At 36.1% G+C, this 19,535-nt stretch overlaps 1 protein-coding gene across 1 annotated transcript in view; it reads left to right on the top strand.

The window, feature by feature from the left end:
- The window catches only part of KCNH7 (potassium voltage-gated channel subfamily H member 7), a 449,505-nt gene that overhangs the window by 362,056 nt on the left and 67,914 nt on the right, over window positions 1-19,535 (top strand). The window contains exon 6 of the mRNA XM_082465231.1: window positions 17,676-18,101. Coding sequence (XP_082321357.1) covers window positions 17,676-18,101 — 426 coding nt within the window. The remainder of the gene's footprint in view (window positions 1-17,675; window positions 18,102-19,535) is intronic.

Here is a 19,535-nt window from a genome sequence, read left to right as displayed (position 1 = left end):
CTCGTAATAGTGTTTAGCTACTACATACCACTTTAACTTTTCAAATACATTATAAAAAAGAATAAATAGCTTGTCCAAGATATAGAAGTAGGACATTAAATTCTTCTGCCAAGACATTTTGTCAATAATCTTGCATAACTTGGAATAGCTAACTGCAAACTAAGTAATGTACAAATTTCAGTTGCATTGACTTAACAGTTTTATATTCCTTAGTACAAAGGCATAAGGTCAGAATGTGTTTGTATTTTTATTTATATTTTAGTGTCCCAATTATTTTAATGCTTTAAGATTGCTGCTGAAGTTTTCTTCTCTAACTGGAACTTGGAGTGTATTAAGTAGCCAGTAATCAGATTCCTCCAACTTAAGATAAACAATTGCCAAGATTCATAACCAAACACATTTTAAATGGGGTCACTGCTGAGTCCACCACTGCCAAGGTGGCTACTCTCAAGATGGAGAGGACCAAGAGATGTAGCATCAAAACACCTGAGCAGCTGACAACATCTGCTGCTGGCACGTAAATGTGCAAGGTCACCAGCTGATCGGACATGTTGGATTACACTTAAAATTCAGTTGACATTGATTTCGCAACCTTTGGTGAAAGAATCACTTCCAGCTACTCTGTGACATGATAACTTCTGCTGACTAAACTCTCCCTGAAAGACAATTTACATAGCCTTCCAAGCCCACAGTCAGTGTGGGATCCTTTAGGCTGTATGGTTTCTCTTTTAATATCTTGTGAATTCCCCAAACAAAGCCTTCCACTGTCATAGGAAAGAACTAAAATCCATCCTGAAGTCAAACAGAATTATTTGGAAATGACATGCTGGTTATGGGGTAATCTACCTCTTTCCCTCAAGAGCAGATATAAGCAAAGATTGATAAAGCAACGCATTCCTTCATTTGTGAGAGATTTTTCCCTTTACTCTATTATTATTCATTATTACTCTATTCGATATTTAGTATATTAGAATTACCTGTCCTCATTCCACAACTTAGTTATAGTGTTAGTGCCCAGTTAAATTGTTCCAAAATTTACCGGCAATTAGATAATTTTGAGTATTTTTGCTGAGCGGCAATTACGTAAAGCCCATTACCAGTCCTCAAATTGAATGAGGAACCAAAACTAGTTACTAGGGAAGTAATACTAGTCAGGATGGCAGCCTGAGCTGCCACTTGCTTTATAAGAGAGTTAATCATTCCTAATCTACAACATGTACAGTGAATTACAGAAGTGTGTTTTTGACATCTTCTAAGTTTCTTTCATGACACAACATTGCCAAGCAAGAGTTCCCTAGCACATTAAACATGCAGTGTCTCTCTTGCTATTTTCAGACTCTAGGCAACATACCAACATCGATTAAGCACACACACACACACACACGCACACACACACATTATATTTATACGCTCATTCTCAACACAGTTATAAGTTTAGCCCCTAACCACCCAGCTTATACTGGCAAAGTAGATCCATTCAATTAAACAAAGAGAAATAAGACAACACACTAACAATATGTAAGTTTGACTGTGCAATGCTGAGTAAATTCTGATTACTTCAGAGGTTGAGTTTAGCTCAAAGGAACACTATAAAAAGAAATATTAAAAGTGGATTTGAAAAATAATTGAACGGTAAGCAGTCTATTATCTAGGAAATAGATGCCTTTTCTGGATCCATTGCTACTTAAAAGTGCATAGAGGAAAAGATAAAAATGGGATGAAGAGATGCATGACTGTATGGCAGTATGCACATCTATGTGATACTAAATGTATTTGGGGTAAATGTATAACATTAATATACAGTTAACTATTGTCAGGTCCTGCTTATACCCTCAACAAGAATATGGTATACGTCATTACTCAGCATACCTCACTGAATTGTCCCTACACAGAATAATGTCTTTGTGATCAAAGATCTTTTATTGATCTCAGGAAGCTTTCACTCTAGGACAGTGGGATTAAACATGAAATATATTTGGGCAGAAATCTTTGTACTCAATGGCCTGCTGCTATTAAGTCCTGCTCTACCAAGGCAAATGCCTATCCAATAAGTATATAGGATACATCCTTATGCATTAAAAAAGCTACATTTATATTTTGGAAATCTTCCCTCTCATAATAGAGCTTGAATTCAATATCGGCAACACAATAACCACTCTTGACTAGCAGAGTAAATTACAGTACAAAAAATGCAGTTAACAGTCAGAAACTTAGAGCATGTTAGGGCTGGAAGAGATTTTAGAGATCACTCAACTGAACTCAAGTATTTTATAATTAACATAATTAATATGACAATTTTTCCAAACCCTGGTCTGCAGAGCAGTACTTTCTGATAACACCTTTTGTACTGTCCATAACAAAATGAGAAAGATAAAGCGGTATAATAGGGTTTTCATAAAACTGAATATACTTATTTAAAATTATTGCCTTTTATTCTAAGAGTTTGTCCTTCCTTATATTTTTTATATTAACATATCTTATGAAATGATGATGATAGAAAAAGATATTTGCTTTCCCTGACATTTGTAATTGATTAAATAAAACCCTGACAACCCTGTGATACACCCCATTTCTTTTTAATTTAACCAAGCTGTGAAATCCAAGGCTTGGGGAACCACTGATTTAGATGCCAATATAAAATTTCTTCCATTGACTCTTTTAAATATGAGACACACAAATTTATCATAAAGCAAAATTAGTAAAAAGAGTTATTTATGAAATGAGCTATGTTAAAGGACATTGCTCCTGTTTACCATGTAAAATGTGGCAAAAGGTCTCAAGTGCAATAATATGTCTTTTACTATTCATATGTGTCTCTGACAGAAGAGAAACTGTAACAGTTTTTAGCTGTATTTGAAAAAACTGGCATATTTTATCTATCAGTAAGACATAAAAACGGCAAGAACAAAGAAATCAAGGAGATTGAAGCATGAACATAATCATATTATTACACAGTTATTAGGATGAAGGTTATGGAGAAAGTGATACTTGTCATCAGAAGGCACAAGCTGGCTTGATTTTCATTTTTTCTGTCACTTGCATAATCCCTTTTGTTTCAGATAGGCATTTGCAGATTCATACCTCACCCCAAGAGACATGGATAGGAGTCAAATATCTTAGGAGGTTTTTTTCGAAGAATGTCAAGGTAAAATAATGTCTAATGAGATATTAAGAATAATATCAGGCAAAATGGAATTCAGGACCATTTAGAATCAAGATAAATTACCTCCTAGGAAGTTACTCCTGCGAGGTGATGCACAAAAACAGGAAGCTAATGAATCTCTGCTACAAAATTATGCTTCCACATCAAGTCTTCTAAATAATCAAGAATGCCATATTTACTTCTTTTTACTTATTTCAGATAATTCATATACCCATTGCTTTAAAGTTATGTACTTGTTGTGCAGGTTTATTCAGTAATTTTTAGAATATAGAATGCTTTTTTTTTTTTTTTTTACCTTTTTTGTTGTTGCTGTTTGTAGGGTTTTTTTTGTTTTTTGGTGTTTTTTTGGTTTGCTTTTGCCATTGTTTGAACATGGAGAAAACATTCAGATTTTTAGTAATTGGGCTGACCATACCATATTTAGGAGCTATTTCTGAGTCCTAGTAAGACATTTTTCATAAGCCTTTTGAATTTAAAACAACAGGAAAATAATTTGTCACATAACCAAATTTCTTCTTATGTATTTTTGACCACTTGTGTTGCAGGTTAGTCATCCAGTGAAAAATATGTATTGAGTACTTACTGTGTCGGCAGCAATGGATATGGGGTGGTTTGAAGTGCAAAAAAAATAGCAAATGTGGTTAAGTCCATCAGGGAGTTTAGAATCTAGTAAACAATTTTATGAACTAATTCATAATTGCTCTTTGCAGAAGTTTGACTTCTATTGAACCTTTTCATTTTGGAAGGGAGAAAGGAAAGGAAGGAAGGAAGGGAGGGAGGGAGGGAGGGAGGAAGGGAGGGAGGGAGGGAAGAAGGGAGAAAGAAGATAGGGGGATGGGAGAAAGGAAAAAAAAAAGAAAAATTGGTGATTTAACACCTGATTCTGTAGAAGTCATCTTGTTTTACTTCTTATAGTTGTATTGAGTTGATCTATAGATATTCTGGCATTTTCTATTCATTGCTCTTCTGGGTCCCTAATGAAACTTGTCAGACCTCCAAAAAGAACAAATCCAGGAAGCAAATGGTGGCCTTCCAAGAACTTGTTACTAAAGTAAACCACTTGAGTGGATTCCTGCAATTAGAGTCAAGTTTTACTATCATCAGACATGGCCCAACCAAGTAAGACTTGTCAACTGCAAATTTGGTAGGAAGGTCACAGTTGCTAAGGCTACTTAGTAACTGGATATTCTCAAACTTGACAGGAAGGCATTTCTCATTTGGGAAGTTAACAGGAATGAGAAACCATCTCTGAACCCAAGTTATTTAAAAGCAAAGCACAGGCCTTAGAATTAGTAGACCGTTCATCTTGTAGATACAGTTGGACACTTGGACAACACGGGTTTGAACTGTGTGGGTTCACTTATTCACAGATTTTTTTCAATAGTACTACACGATCTGCCGTTGGTTGGGACCTTGGATACAGAGGAACCATGGATACAGAGCATCAACTATAAGTTATACATGGATTTTCAACTGGGAGCAGGGTTGGTGCCCCTAACCCCTGCATTGTTCAAGGGCCAACTGTACTCAGAAAATATCTGTCAGTAATGGAGAAAGAGCTCACCTGTGCTTCAGTCAAGATGCCATCTTTGAGTTCACTCTGATTTTGAGCACATTTCCTGCTAGTGCCACCTCCATTAATTTATGCTTCATTTTCTCTGTAAACATTTCTTATTCTTACTCTTTTGCCTCTCTTTCTCTATTATTTCCTCTCACTTGATGATTATACATGTGTTGTGGTTCTATGGAATTCAGAGACCCATAGAAGTTCATGTCATAAGTTAGGATTTTTAACTATTGTAGGTCTTAGGTGACTTTGAGAATCCAAAAAAGAACATGAACACATTTTCCCTAAAAAAATACACCACCATACTTCTTAAATTTTTAAAAAAATAATTTCAGGAAGTTCACAAAAACCCACCCATATATCCCGGAATAATACACTGTGTTAGATAATCATGTGATTGCTCGTATACATGTATACACATTTACATTTCCCCATCATCCTGGAATTTTTTTCATTTTATTGAAAAATAATTGACATACATGACTATGTAAGTTTAAGATGTACAGCATGATGGTTTAATTTACACCTATTGTGAAATGATTATCACAAAAGGTTCAGTCAACATCCTTCATCTCATATAGATACAATAAAAAGAAAAAAATATCTCCTGTGATGAGAACTTTATCCTGGAATTTTTATGGAGACTGTGTCTGATTTTTTTCCTTAAAATACATTAAGCCTTAACCCATAGATAATACAGCAAACACAGTGAAACCACACTGATATAGTGTAACTGAGTAAACAACCAGTGTGAGATAAGAGAGATAGGAGAACTGCACAATCTCAGAGATCAGCTATACTGATTTTGTTGCATGTATAATTTCTACAGGATCCTTAGAAAGTACACTCAAGATTTAAAACTGACAGAGACTCCACAAATACTTACTGGATTCATTTAAAAAACTACCCTTGGGCTTCCCTTGTGGCGCAGTGGTTGGGAGTCTGCCTGCTAATGCAGGGGACATGGGTTCGGGCCCTGGTCTGGGAAGATCCCACATGCCGTAGAGCGGCTGGGCCCGTGAGCCACAATTACTGAGCCTGCGCTTCTGGAGCCTGTGCTCCGCAACGAGAGAGGCCGCGATGGTGAGGGGCCCGCGCACCGCGATGAGGAGCGGCCCCCACTTGCCGCAACTAGAGAAAGCCCTCGCACAGAAACGAAGACCCAACTCAGCCATAAATAAATAAATAAATAAATAAATAAATAAATAAATAAAAAACTACCCTTACTTACAGCAAAATAGAGAAATTCATATACTCTCTGAAGATACCCAAGAGAAATTTTCTCCAACCACCCATCAGATGTTCAGTTTCCTTTACGACAGTCATTCCAAGCAGGCCACTAAATGTTCCCTAGTTCCACGACATATGCTTTATGAGGAAATCTCCTATCGCTTGCTTAAACTGGGTCCTTTCAAAGTGTTTGAGGGCTTTCAAAAAATAGTTGATTCTCTAAATTACCACTCTATGCATGGCCCACAGGCCAATATAGCATAACAGATGTTCATAAACAAAGAAAAAATTTTATCTTACCAGCAAGCACACATAACCAAGAGGCCTAACCATCTGTCTTCTGCTGTCTCTATCTTTGCATAATTGACTTGCTCCAAAGGTCACATCAGAGAACTGGGTTCAGTCAATAATTATAATTGACATTGAATGTTATTTATCATTTAATTTTGAGCTGTTCAAGTTAAATATGCCTAAAATCACAATAGTAATACCCACTTATTGGATGTTTATAGTGAAACAGGAGTTATATGTGGAACTTTATGTTTGTTGTCTTACTTAGTTTACAGATGCCTATGAGGTAGCGATTGCTGTCCTCATTTTGCTGTTAAGAAATCTGATCCTCAGGGAGATTTTTTGAAATGGCCAAGCTGGAATATGTAACAGGGCTGTCTCAGTCAGGAGCCTGGCTTATTCTGCAATATTTGACAGATTATGGATTGCTAATTAAAGTTGTCTTTATTATTATTTTTGGTGCCCATCATGGCCATCTAACATTTCTATTTTGTTCTTCCTGTGTCCTACACACATGTGTTTGTCCAAACGAGTGGCATTTAGGCTCTTGGCAAGAAGGGGTTGTACATAATTCTCTTTATTCACTATTTTGGCAAAAATGATTAGGATTTTATTAAAGGCATTTTGACAACTATGAAAATATACATACCCTTGCAAAATAATTTCTTCTTCTGGAAACATATGTATAGTTAAAAAAAAAAAAAAGAACCACAGGCTTTGTCTCCAAGACAAAATGAATTGAATACTGATATGCTGCTGTAAATAAGAACACAGACCTATGGAACCAGACAACTTTGGGAAGTTAGCCACTAACCTCAGTTTTTGAATCTGTGGAGTGGAATAAACAATAGCATCGTTTTAATTTCCTGGGTTATCCTACAAATTACCACAAACTAGGTGGCTTAAAACAACCTATGTTTATTCTCTTACAGTTCTGGAGGCTGAAAGTCTCAAATCCAGGTGTTAGCAGAGTCACTTCTCTCTTTGAAGGCTCAGGGGAATATCTATTCCATGCCTTTCTCTCAGCTCCTTTGTTGCTGGAAATCTTGGTGTTCCTTGGCTTGTAGATGCATCTCTTCAATCTCTGTCTCCATCATCACATGGCATTCTTCCTGTGTGTCTGTCTCTGCGTCCCCTCTCCTCTTCTTCTAAGGACACCAGTCACATTGGATTAGAGCCCCCCTCAATCCAGTATGACCTCATCTTACCTTGATTACATCTGCAAAGACCCTACTTCCAAATAAGGTCACATTCACAGGTACTGGGGGTTTGGAGTAGAGCATATCTTTTGGGGGGGACACAGTTGAACTCATAGCAAGCACCTCTGATGTAAAACTGTAATATTTAAATGTGATAGTGCCTATCAAGCCTTCAGTAAATAATAGGCATTCAATAAAGTTAAGGGATGTTATGATTGATAATACTATAGTTGGCTCTGAGACCTCAGATAAATTATTCAGCCTCTCTTGAGTCAGTTTCCTTGTCCATAAAAAATGGAGATAATAATGTTTATTTCAAAGAGCTGTTGAGAGAATTGAATGTCATAATTCAGTACTGGCCCTGGTAACTCAGGGTTAACTCTCCTCTTTCTCCAAGAGATAGCATTGATGAGGTGAACAGGAACTCTCTCAGGAGTCCAGTGTCATCAAATACACCATATTTCAAGGAAAAAAGAGCAAGGGTCAAAATAGGTTGACAGAAGACATTGAAGAGGGCAGCTCCGCTCCTTTCCCAGGTAGCGGTGGTGGCAGCTGCAGCCGTGAGTTCGGTCTTCCCCCGCCTAAGGAAGGAGGTGTTGGAGAAAGCACATCATTCCCCATTGTCCTCCTTTCCATGATAGTGATTTTGGGGACACCTGGGCAGAAAGAGTCTGACTGAGCCAAGTGAGCATGTGCACATCTATTCCTTTGTGGTTTTTTACCCCTTGTTCACCCCACCCTTGAAAAAGTCACCAGAATAATGAGTGTGCTGGTTCATGTGATTTAGCTGGATTTAGATGTGGCTCTCTTGGTCTTTTACAAGTTGTTAACACCAGTGATGTGACTCTATTAAACTAAACCTCAAGGGAGAGCAGAGGGAAGAGATGGGATACACTGTGGACTTGATGTTTCTCTCCTGCCTGTTTGAGGACTTTGTCTTATTAAACATCCAAGTATTAGTTAGGGTAATGCTAGCACTGGAACTAATAAACCCCCATAACATTGAGGCTTATCCCAATATTATATTTCATGCTCAAGCAATACCAGAAACTGTATTTCTGTGCAATGAATAATTTCCTCCTCTTGGTAATTCAGTGACCAAGGTTTCCTACCTCTGGGGGCTCCCCTATCCCATAGGACTTACAGACCCTGAAGCCTTGGAAGCATCTGACTTATGCCATGGAAGGAAAAAGAGAGAATAGGGAATGACACACCTGCTTCTTGAAGGCTTTGGCCAAGAAGAACTATTCATGACACATGACCATAGCTAGATGCAGATGAGGCTGAGTAATGTGTTCTTGGCTGGACAGACACATTCTAGCAACAACTCTACTCCATGGAAGGCAGAACAACACATTTTGGTGACAGCAGCTATTTCTATCATAATCCTTTCTCTCGTGACTCTTCCTTCTTGCCACTTTCATTGTCTCTTGTTCTTAAGCTACAAATATGCCCATTCAACTACTTTGAGTGCTTGCTATGTATATTCAGGTAAAGTGCTAAGTCCCGGGAATATTCCCTTGCCTTTTTTCTCCATCCCACATTTTAGTTATTTCCAGTGGATTCCCTCTTTCTTTACAGCCTCCTGGCAAATGAGTCTACTTTCCAGAACTTCAGCCACTGTCTCTGCAGGATGAAATATCAGGCTCCAACCCCCTCAGGAGCCCAATCCCAGACCTTCTATCTATCAGGCACCTCCTTGAATTGGTATCTGGCACATTTATCTCAAGCTGTCCTATCTAAACCCTGTACTTCTCTCTCTGATCTTTAAGGCGGTTCCTCATTCCTCTGCATTTGAACTACTGTGCCAAATGCTCCTTTTCCTGATTTCCATTTTTTCTTAAATTATGTCCATTTAAAAGCAAAGATAAAGAAAATGGAGAGAGGAGTGAATGTGTATAGTTTCCATGAGAAAGGAAAGAGGAGAGAAGAGGCAGGCAAGAAAGCAAACATTAGGCCAGAAAGTATCTGGTATCAGCAACAAGGTGATACCCCAAGCTTCTCAGATCAGCCTGGCACAGGGGTGGGGCTGATTCAAAATTATTTGAATACAGAGCTGGAACCGAGGGCCACTGTCCAGCTGGCCATCGGTGTGGAAGTTAAGAGGAGTTTATGGTTCTGGAAGAAACTGTCATTTTCAATATGCATATATTTGAAGTAATACAAGAGTATTAAAAATGTTTAAGATATTATTTAACCTATTTCTTTCATATTCTGAGAGTCACACATATTTTGAGAAGCAGATATTTTTCTTTTTTTTTTTTTTTAAACTTTATTTATTTTATTTATTTATTTTTGGCTCTGTTGGGTCTTCATTGCTGCACGCGGGCTTTCTGTAGTTGCACCGAGCTGGGACTACTCTTAGTTGTGGTGAGCAGCGTCTTACAGTGGTGGCTTCTTTTGTTGTGGAGCACGGGCTTTAGTAGTTGCAGCACGCAGGCTCAGTAGTTGTGGCTTGCGGGCTGTAGAGCGCAGGCTCAGTAGTTGTGGCGCACTGGCTTAGTTGCACTACGGCATGTGGCATCTTCCTGGACCAGGGATCAAACCTGTGTCCCCTGCATTGGCAGGCGGATTCTCAACCACTGCGCCACCAGGGAAGCCCGAGAAGCAGATATTTTTCATTTTAACATACACAGGACATACAAAAACAAAACACCAAACCTGACATTTAGCTAGATGACTCCTATTTTCACAAATTCATAGTCTTCACGGCTCAATCCAACACTCACACACAAATACACACACGTGTGTGCACACATACCCACATACACACAAATGACTAAATGTCTACTTTAAGCCTTAGAAAAGTATTTGAGTACAGAATGCTGCAGTGATTCTACTACCTAATTTTAGTATTTTATTTATTTAAAAAAATTTCCTATGCTACAGATTTGATTTATTTGTGTGAATATTTTTCATCTTTTAATTTAAATATCTAGGTAACCATCAGTGGAGCTGCCTGTTTCAATGAAAATTACTCAGGTTTTACTTTATTTCTCAAATCAAATGCTTAAAAGCCAGGGGAGTTTCAATCTTTTCTGATGCTATATAATCTATCTGATTCATTTTGTTACTGACTACTCTTTTGATAGATAAAAACACAGCTAGCCTATTAGTTAACTGCAAGTCCCAAGAAAAAGATAAATAACACACGAGCAGTCTCTACCAACACCTCAGCATGGCGTTTAACAGCTGCCAAAAGTACTGTATAATCTTTTAGAAGGCTTAATTGTTCCCTATTGCACTTTTCAAAAGAGAAGAGTAGTTATTAATCCTGGTGTTCGCACAAAATTTTCACAGTAGATCTTCATTGAATAAATAGTGCTGTTTCCTATAAAGATTTTGGTTTTATATAACACTTAACTGTTCGAGGTTAAACAAATAGTAATGTGCTAGCAAAGAGAAAAACTATATTTGGTAAAGAAAACCACATTTTAGGCTGTATTAAACTGTACATTTAATTGGTGGTTTTGAGGAAAGAAAATAGAAGTGTCTTTCTGGAGATCATGGAGTTCCCCTTTTTTATACAGTGAGGTTTCTTCCCTGCTTTTCTTTCTCTCTTAAAAGAAAATCCTTATAATAGTTCAATTAATCATGTTTTATCTTTCTAAAGTGTGTTATTACTCAAATGTGTGGGAGAAGCTGGCTCTCAGCAAAATGTAATAGACTGTATAGTAGACTTTTTCTTTTCAATCATTGGCCCCTTAGAATCCTATTTACATCTTTTAGAACAATTAGTTACCTATCTAATATTTTGTTTCCGACAGAATGACTCCCAGGCACTGTCATAATTAATTTTAACTTTTGGGGGACTTAACGATTCATACATTTATCCAATTCCAAAGTAAGTATGAGGTGGCATTATAAAAGATATATGCATTTAGAACATTAAAATGGAAATAAGATGATTAAAACAATATAAAGGGAAAGAGAAATAATGGTACTGAAATTCTAAACTCATACAGTTTTTTGTAAGATTAAAAAAAAGTAACTATAAGTAATGAAATAACTCATTGTCATTTTTTAAACAAAAAAGATATGAAACCTTTTGATTTCTCAAGAGAGATCCATTTTTTTCTAGAAATGAATTATAAATATGTATATATAATGCAAATATTTGCAAAAATGACATTAAACAACATAAACATTGCATTTAGCTTTATGAGGAAAGAATGCAAAAACATGCTTCTTATATCAATCCAGAATGAAAGCTTAACGCTTGAATATGAAATGCTAATGAAGTAAAAGTATTTTAATAAGAGGCCTAACCTGATGGGTCTTAAAAAGTGGCTTATTTTAATCTAACTTGATGAGCAATATGGCTAAAGATACTCAGAGGAATGGACATCTACAGACTTAACACATCCAATTATCTTCTTATAACGTGATTTGTCCCAGCCACCAATGTGACACAAATTTAAGGAGAAACAGTTCAAGTCTGGGCAAAGTTGGGATTATGTGCAGTCTGTGTGGACTGAATGGAGATAAACATAATATGAATTAGATGTGCAGAGAGCAAAGTAAACATTCTGTTGTAGAAAAAGAAATCCTAACTTGCCTAACAAGGAACCAACTCAATTCTGATAGGAGTAAGCCACCGTGGTGATATGCGTAGACCCATCCTCAATATCTTAAACCTTTCTGACTGAGATTCTATAATTCTTTTTTTAGAAGTTTTTATTTTGAACAATTTAAACATATTATAAAAATAGAGCGAATAGTATATACCCATCACCCAGTTTCAATAAAAATCAACATACATCTAACACTGCATATAACCAGACTTTCTCTCACCTTTCCCTTCCCTCACTCTGGATTTTATTGGAGCCCACCTCAAATATTATAGCATTTCATCCACAAATATTTTACTATGTATCCCTAAAAGGTTAAGACAATTTTTAAAACGTAAGCACAACATCATTATCACATCTAAAAACAATACTCGTCAACTATTTCTGTGATAGCTTGTCTCCAAGATGGCCACAGTTAATTCCTTCTTTCCACATGCATGCCATTCCCCTATCAAAATGTAAAGACTAATTCTCTACTTTTTCGAATCTATGCTAAGCTATGACTGTTTTGGCCAGTAGTATATGGCAGGAGTAATGCTGTCCTACTTCTACTCCTTGACTTTAAGAGGACTAGATATTTCTACTTCTCTCTTGGGAGTACTAAACATCCACATAAGACATCTTACTACCCTGTTAGCTAAAAAAAAAAACCATATGGAGAAGCTCCAAGGAAAGGAAAGACCATATGGAGAAACAATATATATATAAATATAATTATTATATTATTTATATTATATTATATTATATTATATTATATTATATTATATTATATTATATTATATTATATTATATTATATTATATTATATTATATTATAGAGAGAGACCCATTTGTTCCAGCATCTTGAGTGAACCATGCCTTCGAACTGTTCACACCAAGGTACTGGATATGTGAGAGAATCCTTCCTGGATTCTCCACACAAGCTCAGCCACCAACTAATTATGACTGAGAGACCCCAATTGACACTGTGTGGAACAGAAGAATGGCCCAGCCAAGCCCTGCCTAAACTTTTCATCCATATAATCATGAATAATAAAATAACTATTGTTTTAAGCCACTACGTGTTAGCTTAGTTTATTCTAAGGAGAAGATAACTGAAACAATACCTTAATGTTATCAACATCCAGGCAGTGTTCAACTTTCTCCAATTGGTTCATATATGTTTTGGTTATATTTGGTTCATTAGATTCAAGATTTAAACAAGTAACTCAAGAACACTAAAAAATACTGAAATTACTTTATGTCAATATTTCCCATTTTATCGGCTACTTTTATAGAAAGTATCTGATGTGATATGGTAGCTCTGTATGGATAGGTTATTTGAGCAAAGATGACTGTCCCCATCACACAGATGATAAGAAAAAGATCCGAAGAGATTCAATGATTTACCAGAAAAATTGTATCCAGAATTTAAACCCAGCTCTTCAAATTTAAAATTTAGGGCTCTTTCCCTTATTCCAAATCTGGTTGAGCCTTCAAAGATTGTAATTACCATGATTGTCTCTAATAAGACTCATTATTGGAACCATAAAGAAACAAATGTTTCTCCACTCCTCATTCTTACACCCGGAGATGAATTTATTTCTGAAATGTGTCCTTCCTCTCTGTCTCTGCCACCTGGTTCCTAGTACAGGATTTCCTGATCTCTCCTCATTTACCTATGTTTCTTAGTACCAAAGTCTTAAGAGATCTCTAAGCCTCTGGTCCTACCCCTCGTTGCTTTCTCCTCCATTCCACTGCCAGATGCATTTATTTGCAACTAAACTTGGCCACCTCAACCTCCTTGCCTAGTAAACTTTAACAATTCTCAAACCAACAACCACAGAAAGGAATATTCTCAAATGTCCATGAGTGCTCCTGGAAAATCTTAAAAATTCATCTCTCTTGGTAAAACCTAAAACAGTACAATAATCTTCTGAATCAATAAGATAATCACTTAATAACAGAGTACTGCCATCTACCTGATTTCAGTGCCTATGATGGCATGTGGATTTACGAGACTTCATAATACCAAAGCATGCTGTATAAATAAGTTTTTGAAGTCATTTGGCTAATAAAATTCGTGACAGAATTGAGTGATCATATAACACAGGTATAGCCATGAAGAAGCTTAAGAACCTATATCATAAGGTTTGTTACCATACCAGTTACTAAAAATGCATTGTCAAAACACACTCCATTGTTGTATGTACCAAATTTCAGTGGTTCAGTATCGATAGGAATATTGGAATTTAACAAATGAACTACATTTCTGATCCCAGTTCCAGAGATAATTTGATTAATTACTTAATATAGAATTCAATAATGCCTCAAAGTTAAAGTCAACTCCAAGTAAATAAAAAACTTTTAGAGTATCAAGTAGCACCATTTAAATGGGCTTTTGAAGCCTAGTAGGAGCATAATTTACATTAAAGATTAGATTAGATTATCCTAATACAGCAATAAAATCTTTGAAGTTTGTAATTCTATTTTGACTACGTACTTTTTGCAAAAACAGCATTGAGGTTAGAAGAGAGAAAATTATCTTACCTATTAGATCAAACCACACATAATAGCCAAAGTTCAACCATTTTTGTCCTACAGATATGTCAAATATTGAATTAGTGATGGTAGTATGAATTCACTGGTTTTGTAAATATTTTTGTAAATCATTTGTTTTCATTATTTGTCCTTGTATTAGCTCACTAGGGCTACCGTAACAAAATCACAAAATGGGTGGCTTAAAACATTGAAAACTTATTCTCTCACAATTCTGGAGCCCAGGAGTCCAAAGTCATGGTATTGGCAAGGTTGGTTCCTTCTGGAGTTTCTGGGGGAGAATTTGTTTCGTGCTTCTCTTCTAGGTTCTGGGGGCTGCCAGCAATCCTTGGTGTTCCTTGGCTTGCATCTGTATCTGCCTTCATTCTCCCTGTTTGTCTTTGTGGCATTCTCCCTGTGTGTCTTCGTGTCTCTGTATCCAAATTTCCCTTTCTTTATAAGGACTCCAGTTATTGCATCAGGGCCCACCCTAAGCCACTAGAACCTCATTTTTATTTGATTACAGCTACAAAGGTGCTATTTCCAAATAAGGTCACATTCACAGGGATTAGGACCTCAACATATCTTTGGGGTCCACAATTCAACCCACAAGAGTCATAGTAAGAGGTGTAAGCTTGAAAAGTTTCAACCTAGTTTTATTTTTGTGCATATTTACCTAACACTATATATAAGAATAATAAAATCATCATTGGAGTTCTGCCTTAAGTATCTTTCCCTTCAAAAGGAGTCTGTATTTTATTCAAACATGAGCAACGCTAACCTAAAGGAGAAAGCCTGAGGTCCCTATCATGTCACATTAGGTCTTTTGCTGCCATCCTTCACCACCACTCCCTTGCATTTAATCCATCAGCAATATAAGGCAGCTTATAATTCCTGAACACACAACGCATTGTTTTATGCATCCCCACCTTTGTTCATTCTGTTTCCTCTGCCTGTAATGGCCTTCCCATTCCAACTTCATCATCTCCTACCACTTCCTACTCGAAGTCTCAGTTCAAGTGCCATCTTCCCCTAAAAGTCCCCTATGATGACACCCCGCAGGGCTACCACCAACCCCAGGAGCTGAGTGAACCTCAGGAAGGCTCTCATTTTCTTCCTCATCTCTCTACCAATAGACAATAAACTCTGTGATTTCAGGGACAGTGTCTTCCCAGTTTTTCAGTCTCCACTCTTAGCACAACAGTCTTCTAACTGTTAAATGAATGTTTGCATATGTGGGATGGAAATAGTTCCACCCACAGTTTTTACTTCTCAAGGGTAACTCCAAGGTGCTGGATGTATTCTAACTTATACTTCTGCTAAAACAAGTATTCAAATAGTCCCATCTGGGAGATAGGTATCAGAAGTATGAGACTTAATCAGGAAGCAAGCTCAGACAATATCCCCATATTTAGAAATAAATTTTTTTCTTCTCTTTGGATGATTATATACTCTTTTTTTTTTAATGAGAGAAATTTGTGACTTCAGGGATTTGGGAAGATCTCAAAAATTTAGTCATGTTGCCAGAGTACACTGAGTGCATAGAGAATAGGAGAAGGAACTGAAAGATAGAACGGGTCCATATTTTAGATGACTTCGAGAGCCAAAATAAGGTTTCAGATTTTACTTTCTACATACTGAGTAGTCCCCGGTTTTTGAGAAAGGAACATTACATAATGACATCTTATAAGATGATCTATTCCTTCCAAACCAAAATATCATACATTGGTTTCTATATTAAGCATAACAGGATAGAGTTCTATCAGTCTGCACTTATCAGTTGATAGATTATCCAAACATTATTCTTATTTGGATATTAGGAATTAGATATAGATATAGATACAGATATAGATATAGATCTTGGATTCTAAGGATTTTTAGTATTTCATAAACAGTGAAATCACTTATTTTTCAGAGTTCTCTTTGACTAATAATTCCTGTCATTTCTCACAACTTAAAATAATATTCCTTTTCCACCATATAATTGTAGTTCAAATTTACTCTGGGCTTTACTCTCAATTCTTTATTATGTTTTTCAAGCTAGTTAAATCAGCTTAGCTGTTATCTAAAAACAGCTTGGTCTATTTTAACTGAACTAAGGTTATATTTAAAAGTCATGTTTTACTTCATTTGGGGTTATTTAACTTCTCAAGTTCTTTTTAAGATAAGAACGGTAACTCATATGTGAAAAAACGTATGGTATATGACGATGAAAATGAGACTTAAAATTGAAATTTGCTGTGATAATTTATTATTGTAATCAAGTTAAAATCTACATGGAAATTTTCTACTGGGTAGTATCACAATTCAAGTTTAGCTCTTATTTTTTCAGATAAACTAAGACTCTAAAAGGTGAATTATTTTAGTCTACCCAATGCTTTATTAAGTAGAATAAATCTTAGAGTTTAAGTACCTCTTGGTGGCTAAGAATCTTGCAGCCTCTCCAGATCAATATTCTGAATATCTCCTTGCACCATTCTTTCCACATGGTTCTTTAAATGTGATGAAGGAGTTCAGGTGAAAGTATATTTGTCCCAGAATATAAAATACTCCTTCAACCTTTTAGGAAAAAGACTCCTTTGTGTTTATTTTAATCCCATGTCCCTTGTTTTCTAATGTTAAAAACAAATTTGCAGGTGGGAAATTTTAATTAAAGATTCGAATGAGTTGAGTTTAATTTATCAAAGTTTAATTATAAATTAAATATATGTAAATTAAATATGACCATGTATCCAAGTAGACTGTTTCTAATCATTACAGCCAATCCTTTCTTAGGTTTGAAAACAATTTTTCATGTATTAAACTGATTTTATGATTTTCTAAAAACTACTATGTATTTTTATTTCTGAGTAGTAGTATGTTCCAAAGGAACCAGTAACCCATTCCTTAGTATCTCAGGGACAATATTCACTATTTTTTAGTGAAAATTATATTTATCAAGAAATACCAATGAGGTTTTCTGGGGTCAAACATAGTGGATGGTAGGGGCTTATATGGGTTCCTTTAAATGTACATACTTCACAATTCCATGATTTTTTCTAGAAGATTTTGCTGTATAATTACCTTAATATTTTTATAGATTTGGAGATTAAATAATCACATGTTTATGTAGTGTATGATTCTCTTTTCTGTATTCAGGTTCTCTCTTTAGGAGCAGACGTCCTACCAGAATATAAACTGCAGACACCACGCATCAACAAGTTTACAATATTGCACTACAGTCCTTTCAAGGCCGTCTGGGATTGGCTTATTCTGCTGTTGGTCATATACACTGCTATATTCACTCCCTACTCTGCAGCCTTTCTCCTCAATGACAGAGAAGAACAGAAAAGACGAGAATGTGGCTATTCCTGTAGCCCTTTGAATGTGGTAGACTTGATTGTGGATATTATGTTTATCATAGATATTCTAATAAACTTCAGAACAACATATGTAAATCAAAATGAAGAAGTGGTAAGTGATCCAGCCAAAATAGCAATACACTACTTCAAAGGCTGGTTCCTGATTGACATGGTAGCAGCAATTCCTTTTGACTTGCTGATTTTTGGATCTGGTTCTGATGAGGTAAGAGCTGCTTAAGAATCTTATTTTCTGAAAGATTGAAGTTATAAAAGTGAAGCTATTTTAACTGCAAAAGAAGCGGTTGCTTTACAAACTTTCTATATCACACAGATAAAATTCATTTTCAATTGGAAATGCTATAAAATGAAATGGAACATTTTTGCCATTGCATATAATTCACAATTCTATTTTTGCTAAGAAATAGTAAAGACTATTTATCTTTTAAACAACAAATTAAACTTTGAGACAAGTGTTTCATACCACATAGCACATTCCTAGAATGTATAATTTCTACATATTAACTTTATGGATATAAAACTATCAAAGATGAAGATTCCTCTTTCTTTCTTAACTCATAATTGTGGTTTGCAAGAGCAGGGACTTGTTTTATGTTCAAATTATGTGTAAGAGGCATCTTCTGAAATGTTTTATTCAAAACTCTCTCTTAAATAATACCTAGGTTGGAAAATACTTCTTGTGTCCCCACTATCTTATAAAGTTGGAAATTTCTTAAAAGTATTATTTCACCCTATTATTTTTTATTTTAAATATTTACTTATTTATTTGGCTGTGCCGGGTCTTAGTTGCAGCATGAGGGATCTTCGTTGCCACACACGGGATCTTAGTTGTGACATGTGAACTCTAAGTCGCGGCATGTGGGATCTAGTTCCCTGACCAGGGATTGAAACTGGGCCCCCTGCATTGGGAGCGCAGAGTCTTAACCACTGGACCACCAGGAAAGTCCCCTAAAGTTGGAAATTTTAAGGAAATCTGACAAGTGGATGTGCATTTTCCGGATAGAAAGTCCATATTTTTAATCAGATTCTTCTCAAAGGGTTCTTTGATCTAAAACAAGTTACGTTCTCCTAAAATCTCCTCCAATTTATTGCACTAATTTTTTGTAAATAAATTTCCTGGATTCTATAACAAAGTTTTACAGAAGGTGTGAAAGTAGATCTAAGGGATTAGATTGAGAAAGATAACCTGGGTGTGTTGAATTTTTAAAATTCAGGGTCAGGAATTCCCTGGTGGTCCAGTGGTTAGGACTCTGTGCTTTCACTGCCCTGGTCCTGGGTTCAATTCTTGGTCAGGAACTGAGATCCCACAAACCACGCAGCGTGGACAAAAAAAAAAATACTAAAATTCAGCATCCTTTTCTACCTAAGAATCAGTCAGTGCCTCACCATCATTTTGGGTTTTTTTTCAAGAGGAGATCAAATATCATAAATGCCCTCTGCAGATGGTTGCTCCCTGACCAATTAGCACTTGAGGACAAGAGAATCCCCCTCAGCCAAGGGAAACAATAGGTTTAGAAGTAAATTCTCTCCCACAGAACATGCCCATCAAACTGTGGATGAATTAAGAGCAGGGTAATGGAACAATATATTCTTCCTGGATTCTACAGACCTTAGACAAAGTCTCAAACTTGACTTTCCG

This window comes from Balaenoptera physalus, assembly GCF_965194825.1.
Source record: "Balaenoptera physalus genome assembly, chromosome: 6".
Lineage (NCBI taxonomy): Eukaryota > Metazoa > Chordata > Mammalia > Artiodactyla > Balaenopteridae > Balaenoptera > Balaenoptera physalus.
The sequence above is the reverse complement of the archived record's forward strand: the minus strand, read 5'-3'. Positions and strand labels throughout refer to the sequence as shown.